Source organism: Arvicanthis niloticus, chromosome 9 (assembly GCF_011762505.2).
Source record: "Arvicanthis niloticus isolate mArvNil1 chromosome 9, mArvNil1.pat.X, whole genome shotgun sequence".
NCBI classification, from domain to species: Eukaryota; Metazoa; Chordata; class Mammalia; order Rodentia; family Muridae; genus Arvicanthis; species Arvicanthis niloticus.
In genome coordinates this window covers 26,235,128-26,262,467 of record NC_047666.1, presented here as the reverse complement: position 1 = coordinate 26,262,467, position 27,340 = coordinate 26,235,128, and the positions used below count along the sequence as shown (strand labels likewise).

The 27,340-nt window shown below is 42.4% G+C and overlaps 1 protein-coding gene across 1 annotated transcript in view; it reads left to right on the top strand.

The window, feature by feature from the left end:
* Gmcl1 (germ cell-less 1, spermatogenesis associated) overlaps positions 1–26,268 on the top strand; it is a 42,966-nt gene extending 16,698 nt beyond the window's left edge. The window contains exons 6-14 of the mRNA XM_034512096.2: positions 539–604; positions 3,141–3,225; positions 5,612–5,702; positions 6,662–6,799; positions 9,184–9,253; positions 12,217–12,292; positions 16,281–16,426; positions 19,402–19,489; positions 24,985–26,268. Of these exons, the coding sequence (XP_034367987.1) occupies positions 539–604; positions 3,141–3,225; positions 5,612–5,702; positions 6,662–6,799; positions 9,184–9,253; positions 12,217–12,292; positions 16,281–16,426; positions 19,402–19,489; positions 24,985–25,113 (889 nt within the window). The 3' untranslated portion in view covers positions 25,114–26,268. The remainder of the gene's footprint in view (positions 1–538; positions 605–3,140; positions 3,226–5,611; positions 5,703–6,661; positions 6,800–9,183; positions 9,254–12,216; positions 12,293–16,280; positions 16,427–19,401; positions 19,490–24,984) is intronic.
* Positions 26,269–27,340: the final 1,072 nt, after the last annotated feature.

Here is a 27,340-nt window from a genome sequence, read left to right as displayed (position 1 = left end):
GTTTGCCACTCCACTTCTGGGAGTTTGGTTGTTTTGGAGTCTTACTAGAATGTGATATAGAGTCACTCAGGGAAAGAATAGAGTAATAGACTTTGTTACTTTAAAGAAAAGCCCTGCTTTTCTTCTGGACTAAGCATTACATTGCTCAGAGTTGCCCTTGCTTTGACTACGGTGGGCCTGAAATGTGCTTATATGATTGTGGCCACCACTTACGGAGTAGGCACCACAGATGGTACACCAATGCAAACATGGGCAGTTTGACTCTTGAGAGTTGCAGAACTCATTTTCAGATTGTATGGAAGGTAATGTCTTACAAAGTATTTAACACAAATATGAAGTTTTCTTAATGAGAAATGATACTACTGATAAGGGAATTTCCTGTAATAACTACTGACAAAAACAATACTAAATTTCAGATCACTAAGGTAAAGACTTTGAGCATGGCCTAGCATGACTAATCCTCTTTTCACTAAGTTATAAGGAAGACCTTAGTGGTTACCAGTTTCAGACACATCAGCTAACCCTGCTTTAACCCCAGGTGCCTGGAGTGGCTGCTGAACAACCTCATGACTCACCAGAGTGTGGAGCTTTTCAAAGAACTCAGGTATTTGGACTCTTAGGTAACTTCACAGCAAACCATCCTAAAGTGACACTTTTTGTTTGCTCAGGTATTCCAGGGTTTTTTTTGTTTGTTTGTTTGTTTTTTTTTTTTTTTTTTTTTTTTTTTTTACATACAAAGAATATTGTGAGAACCAGGCCTGATGTGTACACCTTTAATCCTAGGACTTGAAAGGCAGAAGCAGGTGGGTCTTTGTGAGTTCAAGGTTGGTCTGGTCTACACAGTGAGTTTTAGGACAGCCAGGAGTATCTATTGAGTGTCTCCAAAAAACAGAAGAAAAAGCAAACAGTTTAATGAAAGGCATCCTGACTTATACACAAACTTAGTAAGCTTGGCACTTACCTCTCTGTTGTAAATGATAAAATATACATGTATTATTTTAACAATTGTAATAAAAATGTACTACTCCTCTAAGACTGTAAAGACCTCTAAGTGCCACCTCACTTCTGCAAGCCTACAGCTTCAAAGGGCATCGTTTGAAAACCTTTTCTGTCATAGAACATGATGTTTGGAAACAAATCAAAATGCATTTTAGGAAAAAAATATTTTTAAAAGATTTATTGTAGTGTGTGTTTGCATGCATGCATGCATGTATGTATGTATGTGCACTCCTGTGTCCAGGAGTCCTTAGAGATCAGAAGAGGGTGTAGGATCCACTAGAACTGAAGTTATAGATAGTTGTGAGCTGCCATGTGGGTCCTGGGAAGCAGTCAACACTCTTAATTACTGAGACCCCTTTCCAGACCCTGTTTTAAAGTGTTTATGGGGCAGTAGATGGCTCAGAGGGTAGAGGCACTTAATGCAAAAGGCCTGCTGACCTGAATTCTATTCCAGGATCCACAAGGTAGCAAGAGAGAACCAGTCCCTAAGATTTGTCCTATGACTTCCACACATGCCATGACCCTCCCCTTCCCCCTCCCTCCTTCTTTCTCTCCTTCCCTCCCCCACCTCCCCCTTTTCCTCCCTCTCTCTCTCCCCACCCCCCTCAGACACACTCCTTGATTGAAGTCACACTCACAGTTAGCTTGGCCCTTTGACCTGCATGCATTTATCCTCCACTCTCCTTCCATGCTTCTTATGGATGTCCTGGAGCGTTGATGACGCACAGCTCAGGGCGGCGAATGGTACGGTGTAGTTGTGTCTGCCACTGTCCATAAGACCAAGACATCATGACAGGTCTGGAAAATGCTGGATGGACATGATGTTTTGAAGGCTCTAGGTTATAAATGGCATGTGTGTGGTTTTTTAGTTTTGTTTTGGGGGGTTTTGTTTGTTTTTGAAACAAGGTCTCTCTGAATAGCTCTAGCTGCACTGTAGCTCACTATGTAGACCAGGCTGGCCTTGAAGTCACAGAGATCCACCTATTCTGCCTCTGGAGTGCTGGGACTAAAGGTGTTTTGAAGAAAATGGATTTTTCAAAGGGTCTAGTGTGTCATGGCTTCCAAGAGAGGAGAGAGAAGTATTAGAGATCTCACTGGTCTTTTTCAAAAAGGCTGTCATAGAGAAGTTGTCTTAGAAACCTGAATACTTTTTGGCTTAAAGGAAAGGGAAAGAAAAAGAAACAGATTGAGCAGCCAATGACAACATTTCCATTCTAAATTTAAACTACTGAGCTTCTTTATCTTGCTCTGAAGAGTAGTAAAGATGTTTGGTTTTTGAGACAAGGTCTCACTGTGGTCCTGGCTGCCCTGGGACTTACTGAGTTGATCAGGTTGGCCTAGAACTCACAGAGACCCACACTCATCTCCAGGGTTATAGGCATAAGCTACCATGCCTGACTTAAAATGTACTTTCTGACTAAAAGTTCTTTTAAGCATAGTTGTTACAGGTCATTTTGAGTGGAATGTGGGGGCAAGCTGATGATCTTTGCACTGAGATTGCTGAGACCAGAGGATGGCAAGTTTGAGGACACCCTGGTCTGTATAGAAATTTCCTGCTTCAGGAAAAGAAAAATATTACTTTGAAAATGTGGCTATTTTAGTGATTTTTAAGTGTTTTCTATTTTTACATAAGACTATGGGGAGGAAAAAGAGGGGCTGCTGTTTAGTCACGTCCTGCAGTGTTTTCCCAGTGTCAGTGAATAAATGCAGGCCCTCGCAGAGCCCTCACAACCTGTCAAGGTTAAAAGACTGCAGTTGAGATGCAGTGTTAGCTCAGGAGCTTTGTCTTGTTCAATTAAGACTGTTAGCATTTTTAACTCCATATTTTATTTGACAGAGGTTTAAAGTTTTAGAGCCAGTGAAACAGCTCAACAGGTAAAAGCAATCAATCTCTACATAGTGAAGCTAATTCAAGCCCTAGACCTGTGGTAAAGGGAGAGAACCAAGTCCTGAAAGTTGTCCTCTGACTTCCACATGCACACTGGGGCACGTGTGTGCCTGCGCTCGCACCTACCCCTCCCCTGAGCGAGAGCGCGCACACACACACAAATAACTTTTTTAGAATCTTTTTTAGTTCACCAGAGTCCTTCAGCTGGGTTGAAAACAAGCTTACTCCTGTTTTGTTTTGTTTTGTTTTTCAGTATAAATGTCATGAAACAGCTCATTGGTTCATCTAACTTATTTGTGATGCAAGTGGAGATGGATGTATATACAGCTCTTAAAAAGGTATTGATGTATGAATACAAGAATATTACTTCAGATTGCTTCTGTGCTGAAAAGCTGGAAATACTGCTTCTGGGTGCTCAGTAAGGCACAGAACTACACATGCTGCTTGGCTTATACTGGGCTTGTATCTGAGTAAATACATCATATACTGAATATACCTGACCTACTGAACACCACAGCTCAGCTCCATACTCCTTGAATGTGCTCAAAATGCTTGTTTAGGCTACAGTGGCCACATCACCTAACCCAGGAGACTTACATCATTAAATGTCATGTGACTCCAGTAATTTGTTCAGTTTTGTCCTGAAGTGAAAGCAGGTGGTCCCAGAATTGAACATGCTAAGTCATTCCACCAAGCCATCTCAAGCTTGGTGACACGTACCAAAACCTAAGTCTTTATTTGGATTTAGAGATTCATGCCTATCTTAGTTACTATTTTATTGTTGTGAAGAGATACCATGATCAAGGCAGCTTATAAAAGAAAGCATTGAATTGAGGGCTTGTATGTGGTTTCAGAGTGTTCGTCCATTATCGTCATGGCAGGAAGCTTGATGACTGGTAGGCATGGCACGGGAGTAGTAGCTGAGAGTTTATATCATTATCAGCAAGATGAAGGCAGAGAGACCAAGAGACTGAACCTCTTCTGGACATTTAAAATCTCAAATCTCACCCAAATGTCACCCCCTCAAAAGGACACACCTCCTAATTCGTCTCAACCAGTTCCACCCACTGAGGACCAAGTATTCAAATAAATGAGCCTACTGGGGCTGTTCTCTTTCAGACCACCGCAGTGCTTTTTGTTTTGTTTTCTGGAGGCAGGGCCTCATTCTGCATCTCATGCCTGCACTAATCCTGCCCCAGCCTCCTGTGTGCTGTGGTTACACTGTGAGCACCAAGCCCAGCTTTTTTCATCCTTGTGACAGATTTAGGTCCAGTTTTGTTTCACAGTTGCAAAGACATCAGCTATTACTCTGACTGTTGGTGAGGGTTGGCGCCACTACTCCTGTACTTGAGGCAGAGGCTACTGCTTTTGTCCCACCGTGTGTCATTTGTAGTCTGTTGTCCCTGTGGGAAATGTGTGCACTTCATGCAGTTGTGAAACCTTCTGTCAGAGCATCTTGGTGGTCAAGATGGGACTGGTTTTGACAGTTTTCTTCAAGGAAACAGCATTTGGGCTCTGGGAAAATTGTGTGTGTTTTGGAGGGCCTTGCACTTTGACCTGTAAGCTGCATTGCCAGTCCTTCTGTCTCTCCATGTAGCTGCTCTGATCTTCAAGGTGCTGACCTCTGATAGTGGTCTCTGCCAACATAATAGACACTCAGCCTGCAAGGGACACACTCCATGACACTTTGGTTGCCAATGAAGAAATTAAAATCTAGAGAAATGAGATGACGTGTTCATCTCCTACATGACAGCTAGAACATTGACCTCCACACTTGTCACTGTGTGCATGCTGTCTCAACAGCAGAGTCAGTAATTCCTGTGTTCACTCTTACTTTGCAGTCTTATAGTCTTACATCATATTTAGTATGGTTGCTTTGTTAGTGATTAGAATATGTTAGTACAGAATTATCAGTGTTACATGTTAAAACTCTAGCTGTTTGATTCACTAAGGTGTGTTAGCAACAATTAATATGCACATGGAGTTTTTATGACTCTATTTCTTGACATGATGACTTAAAAGCTTTAATAATGATACTTTCAGGGCTGGAGAGATGGCTCAGTGGTTTAAGAGCTCTTCCAAAGGACCTAGGCTTAATTCCCAGCACCCACATGGCAGCTCACAACTGTCTGTAATTCCAGTTCCAAGGGATCTGACATCTTCATACCAATGCACATAAAACAAAGTTAGATCATTTTTTAAAATAGTTATACTTTCTTCCAGTTGCTTGTAAGGTGGAAATTTTAGCTATTATCTTAGGCTACAGACCGAGCTCAGTGGGTAGAGTGCTTTCCTGACGTGTACAAAGCCTTAGGTTCAGTTCCCAGCACCAGTTAAACCAGTGCTTCTCAACCTCCCTAATGCTGTGACCCTTTCATACAGTAACTTGTGTTGTGGTGACGCCCAATCATAAAGTTATTTTCATTGCTACTTAATTGTTATTTCATTGTTATTTAATTGTAATTTTGCTAGTGTTAAGAATTATAATGTAAATATCTTTAGAGATAGTGGTTTGCTGAAGGAGTCCTGACCCACAGGTTGAGAACCGCTGACTTAAAAACTGAGTATGGTGGCACAGGCCTGTAGTTAGCACCTCACAGGTTGGTCAAGTTTGTCCTCAGCTACATACTAAGTTCAAGGCCAGCCTGGCTACATGAGACCCCATAAATAAAGCAATGAAGTCTTAAAACACTTTTCTTTTTTGTTTTTTGTTTTTTTAACTAGTGGATGTTCCTTCAGCTGGTGCCTTCCTGGAATGGGTCTTTAAAGCAGCTTTTGACTGAAACAGATGTCTGGTTTTCAAAGTGGAAAAAAGGTACATTGAAACTTTTTTATTGAGACTCTTCGCCCCTCCCCGCCCCCCCCCCCCCCCCCCCCACACACACACCTTCTTTTAATGATGTTTCTTACAGTCAGGCCTTGGCCTGATTTTAGAGCTGAAAAACAGCTGAGCAATTTGCTACTTCAGCCTTTTACAGCAGGAAAGTAAGTGCTGGAGAAGGAAATGCTCCTGGCCTGTTAACATATTCTAACCCTCAGAACTATGGTTCTGTTTTGTCACAAGTTCTTGGGAATTATACTTGTTTGTTTGGTCAGACTAACTATCCTCTGGTAAGCTATGCCCCATCTCTCAGCCAGTGACTCTTGATGGGGTCTGCAGTCTTCTGTGCATCACTAACTGGAAAGTAGATGCCAAGGTCACATGTGATATGCACTGCATGGTGTTTAAGGAGCCCTTCCAGGGGCTAGAGACTCCTCAGAAGGAGTTGGGAGTCAAGAGTTGTGTACTGTATTTGCAGAGGATGTAAGTTCAGTTTCCAGCACCTACATCAGGCAGCTCAAACCTACATGTAATGTCTATCACTGATGTAAGTTAGAAGGCTGAGTAGCTGCCCCTGTCCTGGCCATCATGTGAAGACCCTCACATGCCCTTCTGGGTTCCTTGGGAAGGGATTCTAGAGACAGAGTCTCATACAAGTCACTTCCTCAAGTACACCTCTCCTACCATGCTGTCCTGTAAGAGCAACCACAAAAAATAGAAGGACAGCCAAAGTCCCAACCTAAGGACCTAATTAGTACCAAAATTTATTTGAGGGATTTGTCAAAGTTCCTCCTAAGTTTGCTCAAATCTTAGATTTGTTCTAAGACTGTTGAAATCCTTGGAAATGGCTTACTTACATTCTAGCAGACTCTGTGTCTATGACTGTCCATAGAAGCATTTAGTAAAACAGCACATTTGACAAGAATGCTGTTTAATTAAAACTTTCTTAATAGACTTTGAAGGGACGACTTTCCTTGAAACTGAACAGGGAAAACCATTTGCGCCCGTGTTCAGACATTTAAGGCTACAGTACATTATCAGTGATCTGGCTTCTGCAAGGATCATTGAGCAGGATTCTCTGGTACCTTCAGGTAAGAAAACTTGATGTGTTTTGTGATTTAAAGTCATGTTTTTCTGATTGTAGCATTTCATACTTGCATAGGGAAGAACAGTAAAGAAACCAGGAAGTCATCTTTGATCCTGTAAGGTATGTGTCTTTATGTCCAGGAGATGAACATGCAAATAACCTTCCTATGCTCACTCTCACATTTCCCTTATCATATTTCAGTACTAAAGTGCCTGCCGCAATGTTTAAGTGGCTAAGAAGCATTTTGCAAAAGGGTGTTTGTTTTTGTTTTCTGTATGACTCAAACTCGGCCAAGCTGCATGCTAGGACCTGGTAATAAGCTATAGTCAGCCCCAGCTTGAAGCATTGCATCTCCTATTTCTTCTTCCCACATGCCCCATGAGGGCTCTGCAGCTACACTTGGCTCTGGGTATTTTCAAGGTGGTTAACCAGTGCGCTGTTTTGGATAACAGCCTGACAAATGAGTTTTGATGTTTTTTAAAAATTATAGATGCTTTTTCTGTTAGTTTTCCTTAAATTTGCTTAGTTTCTGGTTTTTTTTACTCTGAATTCTTAAACATGTTCGATCAAATACATCTGCTCAATATAATTCAAGTTTCTTGAACAAGTACTAATTGATTTTTATAAATCTGTTGTATTTGTGACAAGTTGCACTTAGTAGTCTATAAGCTCGTTAGTGCATTTGCCTAGCATGTTCAAGACCCTGAGTTTGATGCAAAGTGCAGCAAAAAGCAAGCGAGCCTGTAGTTGTTTTAGTGTGTGGTAAACAGCAGGCACTATTATTAGACATTATGTAAATCAGATGCCAAAGGACATGTGTCCTTCCTGTCAGACTTTGGTTGAAGCTCTCTAAAGATTTTGTTTAATTACGTATAGGATGTGTCTGTGTGCATTTGAGTGCAAGTGCTGCACGTCCATGGGCGTTGGGTTCTCTAGAACTGAGGTCACAGACAGGTGGTTATGAGCTGTCTGATGTGGCCAGGGAACCAAACTTGGGTCCTCTGGAGTAGCAGCAAGTGCTCTTACACAGAGCCAACTCCCCAGCCCCATCTGTAAGGACTGAAAGTTTGGAAGAAACAATCTGTTCTGTACAATCGGTACATGTGGACAAGTTTTGTGTCCCTGGAAGGCAAAATTGTATTAACATCTGAAGTCTAAAGAATTTTATTTAGTATAAAAAAAACTTTTTTTTTTTTAAATTCTGGCCAGATTTCAGGGTTTGTTTTTTTCTTTGTGATTTGAAATGATATGATATGAGAAGACTTGAAACAAATTAATTTCATCTTATAAATATAGACAATTTTCTGTATATTCAAAAATTTTAGCTTAAAAAGCAAAATATAAATTAAAAGTTAAAATTAAATGTCACACTTTTGTGAGGAGGCAGAAAGTGCCACATGGCTCACCTTATAGATACAGATTGGTGTATGCTCTCAGAAGGAAACTGAAGACTAGAGATGTAAGTCCCAGGCAGAGCCCCTGAGTGCCATTCAGAGAGCCCAGGCAGCAGGGCAGGGGCTGTCTTCATTTTAGGCACAGGTGAGGTTCACTATTTCATGAGATTAGATTTATCCTAGGTCCTCTCATCATATGTCTCATTCCACACCTTCCCTTACTCCTCCTCCACTTGCATCCCAGCTTACCACCACGCCTTTCTAACCTTGGCTGGTTTGATTTTTTTTTCTTTTTCTTTCTGGAGTCAGAGTCAACAAAATCTCAAATTCTGTCTCTTCTGTGTATTTATTTAACTGTACTGAAAGATACTCTAAAGAGAACCTAGCTTTTCACCCTGCTGTCCTAGACAAGAAGTCAAGATAGTCCTAGTGCTAGCCTCCCAGGGTCCTTTCCAATATTGCTTGTGGCCTAACCGTCGATCCTTCCTCCATATCATAGGAATAAGTGAAAATTCATTGTTTCCCAGTACAGAACTTTATTAAACACTGCAAACAGCCAGGGTGGCACACTCCTTGGAGGCAAAGGCAGGTCTGTGAGTTCAAGGCCAGCCTGGTCTACAAAATTCTAGGACAGCCTGATCTACAGAGACAGTTCTAGGACAGCTAGGGATATACAGAGAAACCCTGTCTCAAGCAAAAGAAGACAAAACAAAAACTGAAAACACTCTTAGAAGTGATGTTCACAAATGGAAATCACTGTGAGCTGTGAGGAGAGAATGGAAGTGCCAGCATAGGCTTTTTTTTCTCTTTTGGAAAGGAGGTCATCTTCAGTCTGAGAGAAAACTCAAAGGCCTTTACCATGGTAAAGAGCTGAGAATCACATTGTTACAGTGTGTTTATAAAGCAAACAACTTGCTTTGTAAACTGCTGTTTTTAAATATAAATTTCGAAATAACTTTTGTTAACTAGTTATCAATTGACGTTTATGTTCTAGAATGGCTGGCAGCAGTGTATAAACAGCAGTGGCTGGCTATGCTCCGGGCTGAACAAGACAGTGAAGTGGGGTGAGTATGTTACATCATAGTACTGGTTTGATAGTGGGGGTGCTTGAACCTACCGGCCTAGCTTGTGCTAGGCTGACTCCTCTACCAGAGTCTCCAATCCAAGATAAATAAGTAAACCTTGCTAAGAATGTTTCTATTTATGTTTATTATAAATTATATTTACATTGTATTTAGTGGAGCTACTTAGGAATAGTTGTCTAACAAAACAGGAAAGAGGACTGGAGGGAAAAGCTGCAAAATACTGGACAGTTTTAAGAAAGCATGTGAGCATGAACCCTGGGACTCAGGAGACTTACAGACGGGCAGTGTTTTCACCTCATGTGATTGCCGTGACTTTTTTGTTGTTGTTGTTTTGGTTTTTGTTTGTTTGTTTTTGTTTTTTTCGAGACAGGGTTTCTCTGTGTAGCCCTGGCTGTCCTGGAGCTCACTCTGTAGACCAGGCTGGCCTCGAACTCAGAAATCTGCCTGCCTCTGCCTCCCAAATGCTGGGATTAAAGGCGTGCGCCACCACCACCCGGCTTGCCGTGGCTTTTTAATTGATACTTTTTGAAGGTATGATTTTTATATTTATGCATGATAAAGCTCATTTTCATATTGTGGTATGTTGAAATATCATGATTAATACATAGATTATGAAGGTATTTCCATTGCACTTATAGCTGCACAAAAGAAGCTTAAGAAAAAGGCTTGGATGGGTTTGTGTCTTTGTTTTCCCCACTTTCTTTTAACTCATTTTGTTTTTTTTTTTTTTTTTTTTTTGAGACATTGTTTCTCTGTATAGCCCTGGCTGTCCTGGAACTCACTCTGTAGACCAGGCTGGCCTCGAACTCAGAAATCCGCCTACCTCTGCCTCCAAAGTGGGATTAAAGGCGTGCTCCACCACTGCCCAGCTCTTTTAACTCATTTTTATACACTAAGGAATTCTCTGAAAATAATAACCTGGTTGTAAGTTTCTGTTCAAACAGCAAATATATGAAAGTGTCCTAGAAATTCACAAGACTTTTTTTTCTTTTGGTTTCGGTTTAGTTTTTTTGAGATGGGGTCTCTCAGCAAGGTGATGGTAGCTCACACCTTTAATCCCAGCACTTGGGAGGCAGAGGCAGGCAGATTTCTGAGTTCAAGGCCAGCCTGGTCTACAGAGTGAGTTCCAGGACAGCCAGGGCTACACACAGAATTCCTAAGCTCCCCTCCCCACAAAACAGACTGGGTCTCTCTGTCTAGCTCTGGCTAAAGACTGGCCTCAATTTCACAGACAAATAAAGAACTGGAAAATGAGTCCGTTAATTTAGTGGAAATGGGATCTGAAGTGCTGGGAGATCAGGTAGTTGACGCTGTGACACTGAATATTGGCTTTAAGTCTAGGATGTTCTTTGTTGAGGTTTTCTTTTCTTACTTTGTCCTTTCTCACTTAGCTGAGAGGCAGCTTCTATAAGTCTCTTGTTTGCTTGAGGTGGGGAATATGTGTGCCAGCTGGGGCATAGCTGAGGGTCAAATGCTGCCCTGTCTGCAGGATGTCCTAGGCCTTAGCACTACAGTAACAGAGTGAGGAAGGCAAGCCGATTATACCATGTGCCTGCATAGTTGTGTTCTTCCTGCCCAGTATCTGCTTCAGTTGCAGGGCTGCCAAAGTGTAAGGACTTTGTCTTATGACCCTGTAAAGCCTCCTACAAGGGCTTCTCACAAACTGAAGAGGATTATTTTTCTAAAGCAGAAATGCAGTGTGTCACTTCTCCCTGAAGGCAAAGACCGACAGTACCATCTGATAGTGTTGAGTTGTTCTTCCCAGATACAGAAGCTTGATAATGAGATTGTTTGCCTCATTGCAGCTTTCTTTCATATGTCTGCAAAATATCATACTAAAAAGTTAAATAGTCACAGGACACATGCCTGGGAAACCAGGAAAACTTCAGGAGAAACTCATGAGCAAGGCCTCTGGAAGCCTTCATCCCGCCTACCTCAGATGCCTCTAATGCCATCTCATATTCCCCTTAGCTCAGCTGACCAAGTCCTGGAAGATAGACCGTGCTGCATGTATCCCTTCCCCTGCAGAGAACACACTCTACCTAACCCAAACAAGCACCCACTGAGGCACCAGTGACACTTGTCCTATGGTGGCCCAGCCTCCCCTTGAGTGCACTACTATCTTCTCTGTTTTGTACCACACGTCTTCCACAGGTCGCAGCTACTGTGTCTAGCTTCCATTAATCTGAGCCCTCAGATACTAAGGCATAATTTGTTTACATTACTCATTCTATATTGTATCTTCAGTTTTTTATTAGAAATTTTAAAGTAAGGGACCAACTGAAGGAAAATTTTAAAAAACTATATGGATTTTTTTTTTCTATGAAATACTGGTCTTAAATAATTACATGCCATGAAAAACAGTTTGCATTTGAAATAAGTGACATCAAGTGCTTGATGCTGAGCTGTGCTGGTACAAACCTGTGATTCCAGCACCCAAGAAGCTGAAGCAGCAGGGAGTACAAATTAGAGGCTAGCCTGGGCTACACCATGAGACCTTGTATGGAGGAGGTGACACCAAACTATGTCTCATAGAAATAATAGATTTAATAGTTATACTTTTTGAGTATTATGTTTTCTGGGTAGGAAAAATTTCTCAGATTTTTTTCTCTTTTTCTGGTTTGACTGAGCTTCATGAAAGTAATCTAGAAGTCAAATCAGTGAGACATTGACATTTAGGTCTGATTTAATCAGTATATTCTTTTTTTTTTTTTTTCTTTGTTGGTGCTGAGTGTGAATGTAGGGTCTGATGCTTACAAGGTGAGTCCTTAGTCACTGAGCTACACCGAGGGTCTAAGAGATTACTTTACCCCAGTAAGAGAGTGCTGTCTAGCCAGTAGAAAGACTTTCTGTCCTTTTAAACTCAGTTTTGTTTTGTTTTGTTTTTTCAATTACTAGTTGCCTGTTTTCTGTGAAAGCTCATGGCTCTTGTATCATTTTAGGCCTCAAGAAATCAATAAAGAAGAACTTGAGGGAAATAGCATGAGATGCGGTAGAAAGCTTGCCAAAGATGGTGAAGTAAGTCCGGCTCTTGTCTGTGTGGTCTCAGAAGGAAATTCTCTCAAGCTCTTTACTTTCGTGTGTTTGCAATTTTTCCTAGTTCTCAAAAGTCAATAACTATATGTTCTTTTTAAGCATAAAGAGCAGATGTCTGGGGCTCCTGATCACTAGACTGTGCTTACGACCAGGTGTGGATTGAGAAGAGCTTGTTTATCTTCTCTGCAGCTTGGTGTCCTGAACAAGGGTTAGAGCCATGCTGCTCAGTAGTCCCTCAGTCTTTCTTCAGACCTGAGTCTAGAGTCCAGATGAGAGGCTTGAGAGGGTCCTTCTGCAGCACAGAAATGGAGATAGATTGTGTAGGAGGTGTTGCATAGTCTAATAAGTTCTGTTTGACAGTTATCCTAAATCAAAGTCATCTGTCCCCTTGGAATGCTCACCACACCAAAGAACTGCCTTTGTTCCTTACATGGAACAAGTGTGCAGGCGGTAGGGAAAGAAGGACTGTTTACCCTGCTGTCGCAGAGAAGCTGCTTGGTCTTGCCTTCAAAGCTGGCTGTGGTCCATTAAATTGACAGTGCAGCCTACTGTCATCATTTCCACTTTCAAGTTCCAGCCTTGTTTTCACCTGCTTCTATTCGTCCCAAATTTACCTCCACTTTGACTTTCAAAGGTTATTTCATGCCTTCAGGGTTGTAGTAGGACAGAGAAGAGGTTGTCTTCTCCATCTTGCATCTTGTTGCTTCATCCCTCAGTGGACTGCAGCTCCTTCAAAGCAGATGCGTCACCCCTACTAGCTCTCCTGTCACCGTCACACACAGGGCTCAGTCTCTCCTCCTCACTGCTCTTGTTCACAGTCCCAGCAGCTTCAACATCTGCATCTCCTTCAGAAATCTCCATCTCAAATGTCCTGTTTACAATGCCCACTTCTCTTTCTCCTTCTAGCCCTCTCTTCTAGGACTTGAACATGGTTTCTACATCATGAGTTGTACAGTCTTCCCTTCTTTCTTTGCTCTCACTTCTTTTTGTCAGCTCACTAATTTTTTTGTTCCATCTTAAAACTATTCCTTGTGTATATTCAATTGCCTTTCCTTTTCCAGCTTTGAGTGCTGTCAGACTCATCACCCCAGCACAGCAGGTTCCAATTTCCTCTAGACTCTGAGTGAGTATTTCAAGTAGGCTGACATTTTTTTAGCGGTCTACCTTAGTTAGGCTTTCTGGTGTTGTGATAAACACCACGACTAAAAGCAACTTGGAGAGGAAAGAGTTTATTATTGTTGTAGATTATTATTGATTATAGTCCCATCACTGAAGGAAGGCAGGGCAGGAACTCAAGCAGAGCAGGAACCTGGATGCAGAGACCATGGAAGGGTGCTGCTTACTGGCTTACTTCCCAATGCTTTCTCAGCCTTGTCACTTAAAGAACCTAGGACCACCAGCCCAGGGATGGCACCACCCTCAGTGGCCTGTAACTTCCCACATCAGTCATTAACCAAAAAACAAAAAAGAAAAAAAGAAAAATTTCCTACAGGCCAGTTTGATGTGGGCATTTTCTCAATTGAGTTTCCTTCTCAAATGATTGTAATTCGTGTCAAGTTATTGTAAAACTAGCCAGAGAAAGGTCAGAGACAAGCGCTTTCCCGCTGGGTTTTCCTTCAGTATTGTAACATGAACATCACCTGGTCTGTGGTACTTGATGACAGGTCTCCTATCTTTCTGTCTGTGTGAAGTGACTCTGCCTTCTCACTGTGTGAGGGCCACGCTGCTCATGACACTTAGATGGCACCTTGTCTTTCCCTGTGGTGAGCCTGTGCACCCTCCTTCCACCACTCCACCAGCCTTGTGATACAGTGCTGTGCTGAGCTTTCTGTCTTGTCTCTGTTTACCATCATGGTTCCATCTCATTTGGTTTTTTGAGACAGGGTTTCTCTGTAGCCCTGGCTGTCCTGGAACTCACTCTGTAGACTAGGCTGGGCTTAAACTCAATGATCCACCTGCCTCCTAAGTGCTGAGATTAAATTTGTGTTCCATCAGCGCCACTGACTGACATTAATTCTTGTTTCCATTTTAACATTGAAGCTTGCCGTCCCTGTCTCCCTCTCACGCACCACCCACACTGCTGTTCTGTGGCACCTACTCTCAGCCTGCAGCATGGGCCCTTAGAGCTGTCCCTTGGCTGCACACACCCTTGCAGTTCTTGCTCAGTATTTCTTCTGAGACCCCTCCAGTCATTCTCAGCACTCCACTGGAACTGCTGCAGCTATGTCGGTAAAGACCCATGTGCAAGTGGAGCTCTGTTCTTGTTGCTCTTGGCAACCAGAGAAGACCTTTTTCACTTATTCCCTGTTGGAGAGGGATTTTGGGTTTTTTTGTTGTTGTTTGTTTTGTTTTGTTTTTTTCCATTTTGCTCCAGTTGTCATCTTGCTTCATTGGCTGCTCCTTGTAAAGTCTGCTTGATTCTTCTCTTCCTTAGCAATACTGTTGTGACTGGGGTTCAGTTCGCAGTCCCTGTCTACATGCTCACATGTATTCCCTTGACATTACCGCTTGTCTGCAACAAGGACTCTTGACTCCCACTGTGCATCTTTCTCAGATACCTAGAGCTGGAGCATCCGTCAGATACCTAGAGCTGATGCATCCGTCAGATACCTAGAGCTGATGCATCCGTCAGATACCTAGAGCTGATGCATCCATTAGATACCTAGAGTTGATGCATCCGTCAGATACCTAGAGCTGATGCATCCGTCAGATACCTAGAGCTGATGCATCCGTCAGATACCTAGAGCTGATGCATCCATCAGATACCTAGAGCTGGAGCATCCGTCAGTTTCCCTCAGATTCTCTGTCTGGAGCAGAGTCTTTGTTCATCTGTCATATATGCTTCAAACTGCGTTTATGTGGCTACTGAGTTCCTTCCTTACATTCTTGGTGTCCATGAGAAATCCCTCAAGGGTCACTCGTTAATCATGTCTGTATTGATGACACTCAGCCCAGGTCACCATCTGTCCTGCCTGGGCTACTGGAGGACCCCACAGTGCATCATGTTCAAACACAGTATACACACCAGTGTTCAGACTGATCCCAGTTGCACCTTTACTTTTTGCATCGTGTCTCCCACACAACATCCAAAGTAGTCTTTGAAAATATAAGCTAGATCATGTTGCTTCCTTTTCTAGAATCTTCTCTTAGCCTCCCACACTCTCCCTTATCAAGGACTAGAACCTTTAGGTCCCTGACTGCCTCTGGGAACCCATCTCCAGTTCCTGTCCTGGCCTAGCCTTAGAGCCCTTCTCACCATCTCTGATAAGCCAAGCATGTTTTCACCGACAGAGCTTTGGACTTGTTATCTTCCCTCCCCAGAAAGATCCCAGTCTGTTCACTGGCCCAACCTCCTCCCAAAAGCGCCTTGAGCTTCTCTATACAGTGCTCACCAGGCCTGCTAGCTGCAAGTCCTTGCTCTCCACTGTCAACTCTCCTGACCTTCCATCCTCTTCCACACACCCATCCTCTGTCTACCATGTAATTTGTATCTCAAGAGTGTAATACAAATTCTACTCAGGTAGAAGTCTACTGACTGGTATGCCTCCACTTCCTGGAGTTGAGCTTAGTGTATAACAGATGCTCGGTTATCAGTGAATACTAAGTTACTGTTTAATTCAAGGTGTACCTGCCCTTCCCACACTGCCTGCCTTCTCTGGTTAACTAGTATTTGAAGTGGCCTTCATGTGTCTGAAGCATTTTAAAGAACTTCTGAGCCCAGTAACCTGGTTCCCTGGGATGGGACTGCAATGTAAAGGGGCATATAGGATGAAGATTGAGGAATCAGGTCATAGAGGCCATCTCTCTGTTTCCATCAGAGCACTGTGGAAGCAGCAGTGACAGAAGGTGTTTACCCTTGCAGATATTTGAAGTGAAGGAAAGAAGAAAAAAACATACAAACAAAAACTTGAACTTTTAATTTATGACTTGCTGATGTGATGAACTAAAACAAATCTTTTGTATCTCTTAGTACTGCTGGCGGTGGACAGGTTTTAATTTCGGCTTTGACCTCCTTGTGACTTACACCAATCGATACATCATTTTCAAACGCAATACACTGAACCAGCCATGTAGTGGATCTGTCAGCTTACAGCCTCGAAGGAGCATAGCATTTAGGTAGGATGGCACCCCCCACTTCCTACATGCAGAGGGGTAAGAAATGAGGTGAAACCTTGACCACCAGTAAGATAGATGTAGGACTTGGTAAGATGGAGGATATGAGAAAGTACTGGGAGTTGGGAGAACGCCATTGCTTGAAACATGTCTCAGTAAACAAGAGCGGAAGGTCTTCAGTGTCAAGCAGCTAGAGCAAGAATGATGGACAACCTAGTTCTAGGCTTGAACCTGTCACTGTGTTATATTTCTAGCAAATAACCTGTGCAGTGGGAGACGGGTGTTCTTGGAAAGCACCTGTTGGACGTGCTGTGTCCAGCTGTGCCTGAAAGCTAAGTGCACATTCACTTCCTGGATGTGGTGCTCTGGACTGATAGGAGCAAGTAGTTGAGCTGTGCTATTAGGAAAAATCAACTCAGAGGGAGCCAAGCATGGTGGTGATGCCTGTAAACCTAGGAGACAGGCACAGGCAGGAGTCCATGACTTTGGGGCTAGCCTTCTGTACATATGTGAGTTCCATGAGAGCCAGAGCTGCACAATGAGACTTTCTCCAAAACAGAACCTCTAAGGGGTAAGACCTACAATGGTCAACACAGTTAAAAGATGATACAAGGCAAAGGCTTTGCAACATTTGATTTGGTGTGGACTTCTTTGATCTGATGCCAAATGCACAGGCATCAGTAGACTTCATCCAGATTTTAAGTGTGTGTGTCAGAGAACAGCAGCAAGAAGGTAGGTGCAGAACAGGAGAGCATCTGCAAGCAGACCATGGCCCTGAGAGGATTAGCATTCAGAGTACACAGCCAACTGAAATGACAACAGAACTGCCAGGTGTGGAGCAAAGGCTTGTGGTTCCAGTGAAGTTTGAGACTTATTACATAGTTCCTGCTAAAAAGGGTGGGGTAGGAGGAGAGATGGGTAGGTTCCCTTGAGAAGACCCAGGTTCAGTTCAAAGATTCCCTCATTGTGGCTCACAACCACCATAACTCCTGTTCCAGAGGACCCAGCACCGTCTTTTGACATTTGTAGGCACTAGGCATGTACATAGAACACTTACATATAAGCAGGCATGGAAAAAAAAAAAAAAAAAAAACAAACAAACAAAAAAAAAAAAACAGCTGGAGGCTGGAGAGATGGCTCAGTGGTTAAGAACACTGGCACACTGGCTGCTCCTTCAGAGGTCCTGAGTTCAGTTCCCAGCAACCACATGGTGGCTCACAACCATCTGTAACGGGATCTGATGCCCTTTTCTGGTGTGTCTGAAGACAGCGACAGTGTACTCATATACATACATAAAATAAATAAAGAAATCTTTAAAAACCCTAGTACACACAAATTACATTTTTATGATTAAAAACATGCAGATTAAAAGTGGCCAAGGCTGTGCTAGAGTAGCTGTGGAGCATGCACAAGACTCTGAGTTTAGTCCAGCAAAACAAAGCACCAAAGAACCTGCATAAAATTTCTCCAAAGGGCTGAGAAGATGGCTCAGCCAATATAGTGCTTGCCGGGCAAGCATAAGGACCTGAGATCACTCCACAGCAGCCCCCCAAGGAGCTGGACTCAGCAGTCTGCACTGGGGAGCAAGACCTGAGGATCCATGGAGCCTGCTGTTCAGTCTGCTTAGCCAAATGGATAAGCTCCAGAGTCTCGAAAAATAAGGTAGAGAGTGATAGAGGAAAACCCATGTTGGCATCAAGCCTTTGTATATACTCATATGTACATACACCCCTACAAACACCAGATACATGAATTCCCCAAAGAAGATGTATAAATGTCTAGTGAACAAAAAGATGCTTAACATCACTAATCACTAGGAAAAGTAAATAAAAACCACAATAAAATCCTGTGTCTAATCTTTTTCTCCAAAGCAATAACAAGAATGGAAAAGGCTGTAGAACAATCAGGTCTTTGTCCCCTGCTAATAACCTTGTATAAAATGTAGTTACAGTATAAAACAGTTTTCAAAAAAATAATGCTTTATGGCCCTCCAGTTGTGTTTCCAGGTCAAAGAATCAGACTTAAATATTTATTCTCCCAAGCTTGTAGCAGCACTGCTGGAGGTAGCTGGAAGGTAGAAGCAACCTGTGTGACCCTTGACAGATAACTGGATAAACATAGGTAGTAATCCTCACACAGCAAAACACTGGTCATCCTTAAAAAGGAAAGTCCAGCAAAGACCCTGTGAAGTAAGTTAAGTGTGCCACAGAAGGACAGCAATCCTGCCCGCACTCATGCCTAGAACAGAAAAGGGTTTGGGGACAAAAAATAAGCTGGTGGATGCCAGTTCTGGGGGAAGAGAAGTGAAGACTTGCTCCCTAATGGGGATGGTGTCAGCTGGAGAAGGTGGACATGCTCTGAGGATGGGTGTGGTGACACCATTGCGAAGAACTCACGTGGGAAGCATCAGTGCTGAGATGAAAGGTCACTTTGAAGCTCTTATTTGGGTTTGGGCTTTGTTTGTTTTTGAGGCAGGGTTACTTTGTGGCTGTCCTGAAACTCACTCTGTAGACCAGGCTGGCCCGGAACTCAGAGATTTGCCTGCTTCTGCCTCCCCAGTGCTGTGATTAAAGGCATGTGCCAGCACTGCCCGGCTTTGAAATTATATTTATATAAGAATAACACAAATTAGAGATCTGAATGGTGCTGATTTACTTCTTGAAAATACCTTTAAAATCCTTTATAAAGGATTCACCTTTTGTGGGGGCAGATTCCTATAACACCATCGCTCATAAGTTGGAAGCAAGAAGATCATGATTCAAGGCCAGTCTGAGCTACATGAGACCTGTTCCTAAAAACCACTCATTGGGGCTGTATCTGTAGTAGCATGTTTGCCTCGCACTTGCAGAGCCATGAGCCTGGCCTCAGTCCGCAGGAAGGAAGACTTCCAGGGAATAGTGAGGGGAAGAGGGATGAGTGAGGAAGACCTTGTTTGCATTAGTCTTCACTTTTAAAAATTTGTATTTTTTTAATTCCAGATTGCGCTTGGCTTCTTTTGACAGTAGTGGGAAACTCATATGCAGTAGAGCAACTGGCTACCAAATACTGACACTTGAAAAAGACCAGGTACGTGTGTGTGTGTGTGTGTGTGTGTGTGTGTGTGTGTGTGTGCTTGCCACTGCACTACATCTTATGTGTTTGCAGTTTCTGAAGCTCTTACATTAAAATGACAATATTTCGATGTGAAGATTTGTTGAAAATTTTGAAGTGAAGGTGAACAATCCCCTGGTCACCTCTGCAGAGCCTGCTGGTCTGGCACTGTACCTGGTCACCTCTGCAGAGCCTGCTGGTCTGGCACTGTACCTGGTCACCTCTGCAGAGCCTGCTGGTCTGGCACTGTACCTGGTTACCTCTGCAGAGCCTGCTGGTCTGGCACTGTACCTGGTCACCTCTGCAAAGCCTGCTGGTCTGGCACTGTACCTGGTCACCTCTGCGGAGCCTGCTGGTCTGGCACTGTAGATCTGTTGTCCTTGAACCAAAAATGTGAGACCCAAACTATTGTATTAAATTTGAGTATCACATGGGGGAGTTCTATCATAAAACAATATTTTCAATAAATATTACATACAATTTCCTTGAGTCTGTTTGTATGAATGTATGTATAAAATACAAATGTATCCATGTTTAGACTTAAGATATTCTAAAGTCTGGAAAAATACAAAATCTGACACTCTGGTCTCAAGCTTTTCAGATGAAGTTTTTAGATGAGGGCTACTCTACCTCCTGAAACACAGAATTAGTCCACAGAAACAAAAAGATTATCTGGGGGGAGGGGGGGGGTAGGGGAGAGTTGGTGGTAAGGAAATAATTACTTTAAATATCATCTTCACAGAACTATGGGCTTTTTCTATCCTGTACATGTGAGTATCTATTCAGTACTCACAGTAGATACCCTGAAGATGGCTGACAGCCTTGCAGTGCTCCTGAGAAGGGTGTTTTCTGAAAGCACATTAGATCTGTAGATGGTCAACATCCATAGTATTCACCATCTTGTCTCTGAAGTCACTTGTCATATCTCCAAATGCACATATAAAACATGAAATGTGAGCATGAGGAGGTGAGCACTGCTCAGAAGTGAAAAGTAGAGCGCTCGGTGGGGAGGGAGGGGTTCCTTTTAAAAGCCTGTGTCAGCAAAGGACTTACAGCCATCTTCCTCAGATGGAGGAGCCTGTACTGAGGGAATGTGGAGAATCAGTAGCTGTGACCTCACATGCCCTAGGAAACCTCTCAGCATAGGTCCCACAGTGTGAAGGGGACAGCTGAGGGCAGTGCTTGGCTTGTGGGAGAGAGGCCCTGAGCTCTGCTGTAGATCCACAGAAGTGTGCGTGACAGGTAGTGCATGAGAATGTCCATTTCAACAGAAATTGAATGGTGTCCTTCAAATCCCCATCTTCCTGCGTTGAAATTCCCTGTTGACTCTGAGACTACCTGGAACTTCATAACCAACAGCCACAGCTCAAAGCAGCTGGAAAGCTAAAAGACTACCCATTTTATTCATGTAACACTTGAGCCTACTGTATGCTGAGTTGTATTTCTGTGGCACAGGGAATCCACACTAGCCTGTGTTAGTGTAGCCCAGTATGAGAAGCTATGGCATGACCCCTGCATACTGTGGTGCTGAGGGAGAAGCCCTAATCCGGGTTGCAGGATTGAGAATGAGGGGATGACGGACAGCTTAGGAGAAGCCTTCACTCATAAAGCTTGTGCTGAAAACAGGCATGTGAAGCCTCAGGTGAGCAGGAGCTACTGGTCACTGTAGAACTGGAAAGGAAGAATTGGAGAGAGTCCAGTACAGGGAGAGCTGGTGTGATGGAGCAGGTGAAGGCTGAAGGCTTTGGGTTGATCACTTAAGGTATTTGTTTTCCATGTGTTACAGGTGTTTGTACTAGAAAAAAATAAAAATACCATAATTTAGATAATAATAATTCATGTTTACTGGATAAAAATCGTCTCAATGTTTTTTACTATAAGAAATACACACATATCCATACATAGTTTTCTTTTATTTATTTGTATGCTTCTTTGTTTTAGTGCAGACTGGCTCTAACTGCTCATTCTCCTGCCTCAGCCTTCTGAATACTGGTATAACAAGTGTGTACCACTACTCCTGGCAGCATATGCATTTTCTTTTTTTCTTTTTATTTTATTTTTTTACTTTTGTTATGGTTTTTTAAATTAATTTTTATTGGGTATTTTATTTACATTTATTGGGTATTTTATTATATTTCAGATGTTTTCTCCATCCCCCCCCTAGAAAAATCCCTATCTCATCCCCTCTCCTCCTGCTTCTAAGAGGATGTGCCCCCACCCACCCACCCACTCCCACCTCCCCGCCCTCAAATATTCTCCCACACTGGGACATCCAGCCTTCACAGGACCAAGGATGGCTCAGCTGTTAAAGGCTAGGCTCACAACAAAAAATATGAGAGCATATGGATGTTCTACTGGCCAGATTGCAGCCCTCTGCAATGTATCCGCTAGAGTATTGCATGTATTGTAATTATTTACAGATGTGGAAAGTGAATTCAGGGACTAGAGAGGTGACTCGATGGTTAAGGGCACCTGCTGCTCTTGCAGAGGACATGGGTCCAGTTCCCAGGACCCACATTTGGCAACTCACAACTACCTGTAACTCTAGTTCCCAGGGATCAAGTGCATGCAGTCAGGCACACACAAGTTTTCATTTGTTTGATTTCTGGTATAATTGGATTTCTGTTTGCTGTTTGACTTCCTGTGTGACTTGATGACTTACATTGTTTCAGCAACGTTTTTCACATGTTGCCAGCCTTCAGTCTTCAAGATGATCTGTTCCTCTAGTGATTTCTTCGTTTGGAATGATTCTTATTTGAGTTAGGCCTGTATAATAGTCATCTGTATTTTTTCTGCTCTCTTACTGACTTAATTCTTTACATTGGATGATGAGTCTTTATAAAAGGATATGTATGTCTTTGGTTTCATTCTCAAACTGTGCCAGTGTCTCACTATGTAGTCCTGACTGTCTAGAAATTCACCGTATGTGATGTAATGAAAGACTGATGTGTCAGGTGTGGGCTAAATAAGTGAATAGATAACCTGGTGAGATGTTCAGGAGCAAGGATGGCAAGGAAGACCATGAGCAAGAGTATACAGGACACTCAGCTCAGAGGGAAGGGATTAAAGCTGCTTACCTTCTAAAGGCTCCAGTGGGGCTTAGATGGGCTCTAGGCTAAACCCAGCTGTGAGGCAATGGAGACACCGTGCACAGCAGACAGTATAGGCCCTCCTTCTGGAACAGGCCCTGCTATAGAAGACCTGTGTGTGCTGTGGTCATGCAAGGTTTCCATAGCTTCACTTCCATTGTGGACCAGCAGGGGGCACTTCACCATGCAGGTGTTTCAGTGGAGGCATATGGTGTGGAGTTGTTAAAGGTTTGAGGATGCTGAAAGCCTTCCAGTGCGTTAGGGATTAGAGACTGGGGATTATTACAGCTACTCAAAGGTTGGTATGTTTATTTGGTTTCAGTCAATATCCATAACGGCTTCCTCTCTTCACCGGAGTTAGCCCTTTGAACCACCTGAGGCCAGTGCACTTAGACCTCTGTCATCTGGATTTCCTCAGAACCGGTGTGTGTGTGTGTGTGTGTGTGTGTGTGTGTGTGTGTTTTGTCAGTGCACAATTGTGATTTTTTTTATCATCAGTGTGCATGGCTTCAAAGATTGCCATTAAGTTTAGTAAATGTACCTATGTTCAGGTTGCAGGGACAGGTCTTGCCCATGGCAAGGTGGCTCAGATGCATGCTGACATTCCTTTGCAGCACTGTTGTCCCAGCTGCCAGGACGACAGTGTTCCAGTTTTACTCCTGGAGACTATCTTGAATACCACCTTACCTTTTAAGTGGACTTCAGAGAAATCATGGGCTATATTTGAATAAAATTTCTGTACTTGTACCAAAATATTTGTGCTCACAAAGAGTACAAAAGTTGTACTCTTTGCTGGGTGGTGGCGCACTCCTCTAATCCCAGCACTTGGGAGGCAGAGACAGGCAGATCTCTTGAGTTCCTGGCCAGCCTGGTCTACAGAGCAAGTTCCAGGACAGCCAGGGCTACACAGAGAAACCCTGTCTCGAAAAGCAAATAAAAACAAGTTATATCTTTTAAGCCTACTTTGGTCATTCGTGTATTTTAGCTTTAGTTGATCTTTATGGGAATTAGTGCTTCAGACTCTAATTAAACATGCTTACACTGTTCTCTAGAATATATATCATGACTGATGCTTACAGTGTATGTGATGTTCCCAAGGATTAGATGATAGCAATGTTTATTTCACTGTTGCTTCCTTGAAGGAATTCCTATGTTCTCTGTATTCCTGGTGACAAGTCTTCGAGGTCCAGAGACACACAAAGCATGAGTAATGGTTCCTTTGTGGCTCTCTCCACCAGCCTTTGGAGGATGTGGCTGAGCCTGGGATGTTTTTACGTAATATACTATGTGCTGTGTTCTGGGCATGACGGACTTTAGATAAGGGCAGGAGCTGTGCTGGGTGATGACAGAGTGACTCCTGTCTCAGTCTGGTGATATGCTGTACTGGAGTCTTAAAAACTGAAACAGAGCGCAGTTCACTGTGCACAGGGGGCTTAGCATTATGTATGTGCTCTGCCTCTGAGCTGTGTGCCCAGCCTCTATTCGCTGCATGATCATAAAATATGCAGGAACTAGATAAACAGTCTTAGAAGAATGAAAATAGTTGCCCCTGTCTAAGAGCTGGCTTTGTCAGCTTTGGTTCTTAGTGCCATCCTGTGATCCAGGAGCTAAACATTGAGGAAGATACAGGTAACAAAGTCATGGGAACAAACATCTGATGGGCTGGAGTCTATGCGCACAGCTGTGATGAGGGCTGCATCCTCTGCTGCATCCTCTAGTTATTCAACAGCTCAACTTACTAATGTTATAAAATCTTGCTATAGTTGTCATTAAACTCAGTCTTGTTTATGAAATAAAAAAGGAGGAGTGGCAGAGAGCTTTTGGAGCTGCTTGGTGGCAAGAATCTGACATGGGCCAAGGACAAGGAAGTGGGCTTCAAGCAGGAATCTGACATTAGGCTAGAACAAAGAAGTAATTACAGGCAGGAATCTAAATGTTAGGCTAGAATAAAGAAGTAATTTCAGACAGGATTCCAAATTTTAGGCTAGAACAAGGAAGTAGGCTTCAGACATGAAAATGACTTTGGGCTAGGACAGGGAAGTTGGCTCAGATATTTTGGTCATCCTGATAAGCCTTTAGAAACAGTGATGATCACGGGAGGGAGTGTTCCACGGAATTTTGTTTATTGCCTTGCTTGTTCTTTGACTATTTGTGTTTATTGTTTTGCTTGTTCTTTGTCTATTTGCATCTGTTGCTAGTTCCTCAACCTAGAACTGACTTTAATACTTGCATGTAATTAAAATGGTATAAAAGCAAAAAAGGAGGAGGAGGGATAGGATAGGGAGGGGAAATAGGGAAAGGGGATGGCATCTGAAATGTAAATAAATAAAATATCCAGTAAAAGAAAAAGAAAGAAAACTTACGAATGTATCTGTCTTGTAGGAGCAGGTGGTGATGAACTTGGACAGCAGACTGCTGATCTTCCCTCTGTACATCTGCTGTAACTTCTTGTACATATCACCAGAAAAAAGAACTGAGAGTAATCGTCACCCAGAAAACCCAGGACACTGAGGCAGTCATCAGTGGCCAGCTTTATCTTAATGACCTACTGCATTCACGTCCAAGGTGACTAACAGTGACGGCCTTATGAACTGTGGGATGCCGCAGATGTCCTCATCCTCATTACATTTCTATGCACATATGAAAAAGTATTTTAAAACTAAGAAAGCATCTGTCAAACCATGTATGTTAAAAGGATATCAACTCTTGCTTTAATTTAGTAGCAGTAGAAAAGTGCTGTAGGTAAATTTCTCATTTCTTTGCAACAAAATATAGATTTAATTTTGAGCTTGAATTTGATCCTATCTAATGTTAGTGAACTTATTCATCTGTAACTGTGTTCCTGTTTTGTTAAGAGAATGCTAAAGATGTAGTTTGAGTGGCCAATCATAAATGCTCTCTCAATTGGTGCCTTTAAAGCTGTCCTTTCATTTTTTCAGCCACCCGGTTAAGTCTTCTGTTTAGTTGAAATCCTTTCCAATCTCCACTTCTTTTTAACCATTAGATCCTTGTTCATGGTTTGGGAGACTAGGCTTAGGAATTGGTTTTGTTTTTCTTTTTTCTTTTTTTATTCTAAATGTAAGCATTTTCATATTTTTTTAAACTTTAACTTTCCTACAGTTTTAAATGACAACAAGAATCAGCTTTAGGACTTGAAATAAACTTGAATAAGGGAAATCAGTTTGATTCTGAGGATATTCCTTCGCCTTAGTGCGTGGTCTTGTCTGGCATTCTGTGTATTCTTATGTTATGAATTATTTATGTACAGATACATCTTCAAACATTTTCATATTCTCTGATAGTTGGAATTTATGTTCAAATTTGAGTTGGGAATCTTGTTTCCTACTTAAGCTCAGGACTTTATAACCTCTGAACTGAGTGCCTTTGAGTCACATACGCAAATAGATTTCATGGTGAATGTACAGGAGGAGCTGGGAACAAAAAATTCGTGTTAAAATAACTTATTTTTGTCAAGAATAAGATGTATGCTCATCATGATTTGTATGTGTTGGTTCCTTGTGTTTATTGCTATTGAAAATAGCCTTGATCGTTGTCCTCCAGTCAGAGTAAGTGCTTTTGTGGTTAATATATGTTTTTAGTATTTTTTTAAATTGGAATCATTTTTATGTATCTGTTCAAATAATAAATGCTCATTTGGAAAAGGAATATGCTCCTGTTTAAAGTGAACTTAAAAAGATTATTGAAACTAGTTTTTTGGGTTTTTTTTTTTTTTTCAAGATAGGGTTTAAAGATAGTCTTGGCTGTTCTGGAACTCACTCTGTAGACCAGGCTGGCTTTGAACTCACAATGATCCACCTGCCTCTGCCTTCCAAGTGCTGGAATTAAAGGGGTGTGCCACTACCACCTAGCTGAAACTATATTTTTTTTTCTTGAAGTTCAATTTTTTTTTTTTTCACGTAATTGGTCCCTTTGTGTTTGTTTTGTTTTAAAGCAGGATTCTATTAAAGACTAGGAGAAAAAAGAGCCAGGCTGGAAAACTGAATCAGTGGCTTCTGGGGGAGGAGCTAGAAAAGCGAGAGAAACCTTGCTCTGAGTTAGGTCACAAGGCAGGAGGCTCAGCTGTGGAAGGCTGCAGGACAGAGGGTCTTTGTTGGTAGGGCGAGCAGGCTTCAGATTTGGCTGGTAGGAACACAAGAAGATGTAGGAAAGAACAGGCTCTGCTAAGCACTTACTTCCCAGCACACAGCACCGACTCCCACCTGCTTTTAGCTTTGAATGACTTGAATGGTGGCTTTCCTCTCCTGGTAGTGACAGGTTCACAAGGGATCCTGTCTTTCAGAGTTCCACTGCTGTGACTGCCTTCTCCCTCTTAGAATTGTAATGTGGAGATTTCTAAAGCAGTGATTGGGTCAGTGAGAGGCTGCATTGCTGACTGTGCACCTGCTGTGATCATCACTCTCCAGCTGCCATCTGTTTTCTTTCAGAAGCATAAGAGATGTATCTATTAAGAAAAAAAAAAAAAAAAAAGCAGCTAAAGCACATATCTGTAATCCCAGCACTCAACAGTCTGAGGCAAGAGGATCTCAAAATTGTAGACTGCCTGGGCTGCATTACAAGACCCCGTTTTAAAACAACATCATCAACAAAAACCAAAACAACGACAACAACAAAATTATATTCAAATATATATTTTACAAATCTTGGAAATTAAAGCGTAAATATATCAACAACAAAGACGACCTTTCACTTGGGCCACTGGTCAGGTTGAAGTCTGTGT